This window comes from Photinus pyralis, unplaced genomic scaffold (genome assembly GCF_008802855.1).
Source record: "Photinus pyralis isolate 1611_PpyrPB1 unplaced genomic scaffold, Ppyr1.3 Ppyr1.4_LG10, whole genome shotgun sequence".
NCBI lineage: Eukaryota > Metazoa > Arthropoda > Insecta > Coleoptera > Lampyridae > Photinus > Photinus pyralis.
In genome coordinates, this window is record NW_022170250.1 from 1,899,398 (window position 1) to 1,905,839 (window position 6,442).

The 6,442-nt window shown below is 39.3% G+C and overlaps 3 protein-coding genes across 3 annotated transcripts in view; all 3 read left to right on the forward strand.

The window, feature by feature from the left end:
* LOC116161420 overlaps nucleotides 1–430 on the forward strand; it is a 1,498-nt gene extending 1,068 nt beyond the window's left edge. Inside the window, exon 2 of the mRNA XM_031474756.1 lies at nucleotides 421–430. Coding sequence (XP_031330616.1) covers nucleotides 421–430 — 10 coding nt within the window. The remainder of the gene's footprint in view (nucleotides 1–420) is intronic.
* LOC116161422 lies at nucleotides 416–1,587 on the forward strand. The gene is made up of 2 exons (XM_031474757.1): nucleotides 416–1,441; nucleotides 1,520–1,587. Exons 1-2 carry the CDS (start codon nucleotides 439–441, stop codon nucleotides 1,585–1,587), a joined length of 1,071 nt encoding a protein of 356 aa, XP_031330617.1. The 5' UTR covers nucleotides 416–438.
* Nucleotides 1,588–3,782: 2,195 nt separating this feature from the next.
* On the forward strand, nucleotides 3,783–5,967 carry LOC116162565. Its single transcript, XM_031476209.1, has 2 exons — nucleotides 3,783–4,354; nucleotides 5,724–5,967. Exons 1-2 carry the CDS (start codon nucleotides 3,903–3,905, stop codon nucleotides 5,752–5,754), a joined length of 483 nt encoding a protein of 160 aa, XP_031332069.1. The 5' UTR covers nucleotides 3,783–3,902; the 3' UTR covers nucleotides 5,755–5,967.
* Nucleotides 5,968–6,442: the final 475 nt, after the last annotated feature.

Genomic DNA, 6,442 nt, shown 5'->3' on the forward strand with positions numbered 1-6,442 from the left:
ACTTCGCAATCATGATTTCGAGATCGTGATTCGTAGGATCACGTTTTACGAAAGAACGCGCGAATTTGAATCAAAGTTTGGTTAAGTTTACGTAGCGCACATTTGCATTCGAATTACATACGTATTTTTTGTTTGGATTATGAAAATAATTTAAATACAAGTGGAAGCACGTGCACGATTATGCTATACAAATATTGACTAATCTAACATTTGAGCAAAAATATCCAGAATATCCTTGCATTTATAGGTTAGGAATTCGTGTCAAAATACTTTTATGTTCAGTTTGTTCACGATTTTAGCAATCATGATTATAAGATCACACTTCGAAAGAACGTGATTTGACAATCCAAACGCGTTTGGATCACCGAAAGAAAGCGCCTTTGGTGTGTCACGCAATATTGGTGTGTCACGCAATATTAGTGCTATTTGATAAAGAAAATGGGTCGACACAGATCCAGATCGTCGTCTTCATCAAATGACTCGGATTCTACGAGTTCAAGCACAGACGGAAACGAATCACGTAGTCGTGGTACCAAAAGACGTCATAAATTATACAACGAAAAAAGGTACGTGTCCCCTAAGCCATCCACTAGTCGCGAGATAAATACACCTTCGCCCCCTCCTAGTGATAAAATCACTCGATTAGAGAACTTGGTGGAGAAATTGATAAGAAGTCGAAGTGAGACGAAAGTATATAACAGACAGTTTTTGGGAAAATCCAAATGTATACCAGAATTCGCCCCTGGAAACCCAAATCTATCCATTAACAAATGGATTCATAAGATAGAGCAATTAAGCGCGATAAATATGTGGGACGATGCAACAACGGTTTACCATATGCAGAATCGGTTAACTGGTTTGGCGAAAAAGTGGTACGAAAACTTAAAAACGTACGATTATACTTGGGTAGAATGGAAAAGGATATTAGTAAAATCATTTCCCGAACATCACGATTTTGCCACAGTTTTAAGAAAACTCGTTCAGCGCACAAAGTCGAGTAACGAATCTTGGGAGCATTATTATTTTGAAAAAATGGAACTAATAAACGCATGCGAGATTAAAGGAAAGAAAGCAGTGTCGTGCCTTATTGACGGAATTCCGGACGCGACGCTTCAGGCGGGAGCGCGAGCAGGAAGATACGAATCACCAAGTCTGCTTTATGCGGAATATCTTTCGACACTCACATCCGGAATTTCTACAATCGAAAAGGTATCACATCGTGACACCGCGAATGTCCAAAAGAACCTGACTGATTCCTCTCCCAAAAAAATGGAATTCGGTAATGAGAAAAGGGCCTCGCGCTGTTACAACTGTAAGGAAACGGGACATTTTTCTAATAAGTGCCCAAAACCGAGGTTAGAGTGCAAAAAGTGCAGGCGTTTGGGACATTCGGAAAAAGAATGTAGACGATTTCCATTTACTGTGAAAACTCATTTGATAAGTTTTTTTTTTTTTTTTTTTTTTTTTTTTTTTTTTTTTTTTTTTTACTGAAACAATTAATTTACAACTAGCCTTTTAGGCCAACAAGCAAAAGTTGTGAAAGATTCTGACTTGAATGGGGTTGCTCCCACTGGAGCTACTCCCTAACAATTTTAAAATTTTTACACATTATCTAACACATGGTTTATCTGTAGTCTTCGGTTGTTGGGCTCCTCATCTAACAAAAGGTTGATAGCTAATGGGTTTGGGTGCCGATGTAGTCGTGCGATGTAGTTCTCAGTGCGTTTCCTTATCTCTTCTTTGACTGTTGTTATGTTTAAGTCGTTATGTAACGTCTCATTTCTGATATACCATGGAGCGTCGGCGATGGTTCTTAGGGCTTTATTTTGAGTACGTTGAATTATGTTTAGGTTACTTGCTTTGGCACAACCCCACAGCATGATGCCATATGTCCATATAGGAATGATCATTACTTTGTACAGTAGTAGTTTGTTGTTAATGGTGAGTGTTGATCTTCTTCCCAGTAACCAGTACATCCTTTTCAATTTTATATTGATTTCATTTCTTTTAGCAATGATGTGGTTTTTCCATGTGAGGCGTCGATCCAAGTGAATACCTAGATATTTAACTTTTTCCTGTTTTGGAATTATAACTCCGTTTAAATGTACGTTAGGAGTATCGATATGTCGCAAGGTGAATGTTACATGAGCTGACTTGGTTTCATTTATTTTAACTCTCCACTTCTCAGTCCAGATGTTTATTTGATTTAAAGCGCTTTGTAACCTATTAGTTGTCTCCAAAGGGTCTCTATGCGATGCCAAAATTGCCGTATCGTCTGCGAATGTGGCAGTTACTGTATTTTCGGAGGTTGGTATGTCCGCAGTATAGAGCTGATACAGTATGGGACCCATAATGCTTCCTTGGGGCACTCCGGCTTGTATTAAGTAGTATTCCGACAACTCTTGGTCTTGTTTAACTTGGAAATATCGCTCCGAGAGGTATGATTTGAAAAGCAGGTAATATTGATGAGGAAGATGTTTTTTGATTTTGTGCAACAGACCGATGTGCCATACAGTGTCGAACGCCTGCTTGATGTCCAGGAATACTGCTGAGCATATCCGTTTCTCTTCTAAGTCATTTCCTATTATCTTGACAATTCGATGAACTTGTTCTACTGTCGAGTGCTTTTCTCGAAAGCCGAACTGATGGTCTGGAGTAATGTCTTCGTGGATTAATGGCTTAAGGCGTTTTAATATTAACTTTTCTAGTAGTTTAGATAAGCATGACAGAAGTGTTATTGGTCGGTAAGATGCAGCTTCCTGGGGAGGCTTTCCCGGTTTTGGTATAAGTATAATCTGTCCAAACTTACATTGGATTGGAAAATACTGGATTCGTAATACAGCGTTAAAGATTTCTGTCAGAGCTACTATGATTTTCCTGGGAAGTTCTTTCAATGTGCGGGCACTTATTAGATCGTATCCGGGGGTTTTACTGGTATTTAAAAGTTTTATTTCGTCCCAGATTTCCCTTGGTCTAATGTGTTTTATTGGACGTGACATCTGCATTGGGGCTTCCAGAAAGTCTAATATTTCTTTCTCATCCGCGTTGTTTTCGGGTGGATGTGGTCGAAAAATGTTGGACAGATGTTCGGCGAATACTTCAGCTTTAGCTTTATTGTCCCGAGCCCAGGAGCCGTTTTTGTTTCGGATTGGCGGTATTTGCAGGCAAGGTCGTTTTAATTTCCTTGTCGCTTTCCACAATGAGTAATCACTTTGAGAGTTTGGTGTCAAGGTGTGCAAGTACTCTCCAATAGCTTCGTTTTTGATTTGAAACATTAGCTGTTTTAGCTCTTTGGTTATTCTATTATAAACTGTCTTGTCGTTTGGATGTCTGCTGCGATGCCACCCTCTTCTGGAGTTTCTTTTTTCAGCGATTTTCTCCCTTACTTGTAGCGGTATATTAACATTTGCCTCGTTTGTTTCTTTTGGTTTTGGTGTTGAACGGAAGGCTGCTTCTTGGATAATACAAGTAACCTGGTTGATTGCTTCGTCGATGTCTTTTTCCGTTTTAAGTGGCCATTTTAGTTGATAGTTGGTTTCAAGTTGCTCTCGAAAAAAATCCCAGTTCGTTCTCGCGTTATATAGAGAGGGCTTTTTGGGCGTTGTTATTACGCTTGCGCTTATCGTGGCTATAACAGGTGTATGGTCAGAAGACAAATCTAGTTTAGATATTGCTTGGGTGTAGAGGGACGAAATTCCTTTTGTGATAAAAAAGTCTAGGAGATCGGGAGTTTTATTAACATCGGAAGGCCAATATGAAGGCGTTCCAGTGCAAATGGAAATAAAAGCGTAGCGGAATCGTACTTTTTTGACTGCTGGGTAAACGGAAAACCTTTGCGGTCTTATGTTGATTCAGGGTGTGGCGCAGTGCTCGTTCGAGAAAAAGAAGCTCAGGAATTGTCAATGCAGTACTCAGCTTCAACGGTTAATATAATTGGATACGGTGGTTGTGAAGTGAAAGCATTGGGAAGTGCAGTGGTAAATTTAAAGGTGGACGAAGTTGAACTACCTGTCGAAGTTTTTATTGTGCCGACTCACATCCAAGACGTTCCCGTTATGGTCGGTCAAACGTTTTTAAATCATGAAAAAACTATAATGCTGGTTATGGGAAGGACCGTAAGGATTCTTGATGCAGACGCCGACAACGCTAAAGGTTTGGATTTACCCGAGCGCAAGATCCCTATGTGGGCCAAGGACCGCACCATTGTACAGGCAAGGACTAAAGTATTGGTTGCGGTTACTTCAAGAGGCGCCTACGATGGTGATGTACCTACTTGTCCAAGGAAACTTACGAGCGGTTCCTGGCAGAGAGCACCTCTGGGATTCCTGCATTGCATAACGAACGGCAACGATGGGTACGTAACGATAAACAACTTATCTCAACACGATATTGAGGTAAGTCCCAAAAATATTTTAGTTAGATGTGTTCCTTGTTTTGAAGATGTTACATCTCTGTTAGATATACCTGTTTTGGGTACGTCGGTTCACAATAGTCACAACTATACCGAAAATGATTTACAATAATATCAAAAACAGATGTGTTGAAAATGTCAATTAAATTGGACGATGACAGTTTTGTTATTTGTCGTCCCTATAGGCTCTCATTCGATGAACGAAAAGTCGTGAGAGAGGTAGTTGACGGTTTGTTGCAAAACAATATAATTCGCGAATCGGATTCACCGTAGTCCGATATTGTTAGTGAAAAAAAAAGAACGGTGACCAACGTATGTGCGTTGATTACCGGGCTCTAAATTTTCAATTGTAGTTGTTGACGCTTTTACTAAATACCTCTTTTTAAAAGCAGTTCATTTGACGAAGGTAAAACCTCTAATTACGTTTTTTCAAGTATTTTCGAGAATTTGGGGTACCTGGAAGGGTGATATCTGACAGAGGAAGTTGTTATATTAGTAAACGATTTCAGGAATTTTTAAAGGAAATGAGTGTTAAACATGTGTTAAATCATTGAATAAAAGTTAAATGTAACGGCAACCCCGAGAGCGAATGGCCAAGTTGAGCGGTACAATCGCACGATACTTGCCCAACCCGCTACATCTACGGATGATGAGCATAAGTGGGATGACATGTATCCAAAGTTCAGTGGGGCCTGAATTCTACGAGGAATTCAGCTACGATGAAGTCCCCATATGAAATACTTTTGGGGTACGTCCCAAGGGGTGTTGCCAATGCTGTTCTAGACAACGAAATAGCGCTAGAACCTGCTGAACGTGCTGGCCTTGATACGATTCGAGAGCAAGCAAAAATCGAAATTGGTGCCCGGCAAAGAGATAATAAATGTCGTTCCGATGCTAAAAGGTGTGTCGGTCGGACATTTAAGCAGGGTGATCAAGTGTTAGTTAGAACGAAAATAACTAGCAATGAGGGTCAAAGCAAAAAGTTATTGCCGAAATATAATGGCCCATACGTTATCACGAAAGTCTTGGACCATGATAGATTCGTGGTCGAGGACTTGCAAGGATCTTCTCGATCGCAGAGAAGATATAAAGGCATCGTGCCTCTTGATAAGATGAAGGTCTTATCGTACGATATCAGTTCTGAATCCGACGTGGATTCAGGTGACGAATAATTCATTTTGTTTACAGATTACAAAGAGGAGAATGATCCGTAAATTAATCGTCTACGGACACAAACTGTATGCAAACAAATTTAAATTACTATATTAATGTTATGTGGCTGGGTAAATTTTTATACCACTTTGTGTTATAGGGCGGTATGTGTTCCACGGGGACGTGGATAATGGTAGCTTGGCCGACTGTAAAGTAAACAACGAGGGTCACACTTGCATCCAGACTGGCCACAAAAAAAAGAAGGTCATTGGCGGCTGAGGGTGGCGATCGGTCGGTATATCATGTTACATATACGGGATAAGTTGTAAAAGGGGACATTCTCTTCTTACGTCTCGTTGGAATTAGAAGTTTTGTATAAGCGTAAATAAATTCTGTAGTTTTGATATTTAGTTTTTATTATACATTCAGTATTCGATACTGTTGATTTAGATTTACATGTTTTTGGAGCTGCTTGATGCTTTACGTTAATTTTTATGCTTGTGTTTAGCTCTTGCATCTCATCAAACAAAGATTTATTTAAAAGATTATTTTCAGTATGTTTTACTTTTTTGTTGCTGTCATTATTCGAGGTAGAATTTTGTTTTAGGTTATGGTTTTTTAATTTAGTTTTTTGGACTAAGTCGTCCTCGTCACGGGAATGTGCAATCGATTGTGATTGTTTGTCTGATGAAGTTACCCTTTTTTTTTTACTTAATTTAGGTGATACAGTTTGGGTGGTTTTTGAAGAAGTTGTGAATGGAGTTTGAACAATCGTATCTTGAACTGTTTTTAGGTTTTTAGAAGAGTGAATAAGAACAATTTGCTGTTTAAGGTCAAGTACAAGTTTTTAGTACTCTTCAATCAGGAAATTGCAGCTAA

Bases quoted from the DNA above. Each gene is read 5' to 3' on its own strand.
- LOC116161422 (XM_031474757.1), top strand. From the start codon at position 439: ATGGGTCGACACAGATCCAGATCGTCGTCTTCATCAAATGACTCGGAT. The intron at 1,442-1,519 runs GTTTTTTTTTTT...CTAGCCTTTTAG, and splicing joins TGTGAAAACTCATTTGATAA to GCCAACAAGCAAAAGTTGTG.
- LOC116162565 (XM_031476209.1), top strand. From the start codon at position 3,903: ATGCAGTACTCAGCTTCAACGGTTAATATAATTGGATACGGTGGTTGT. The intron at 4,355-5,723 runs GTACGTAACGAT...TTTGTGTTATAG, and splicing joins ATAACGAACGGCAACGATGG to GGCGGTATGTGTTCCACGGG.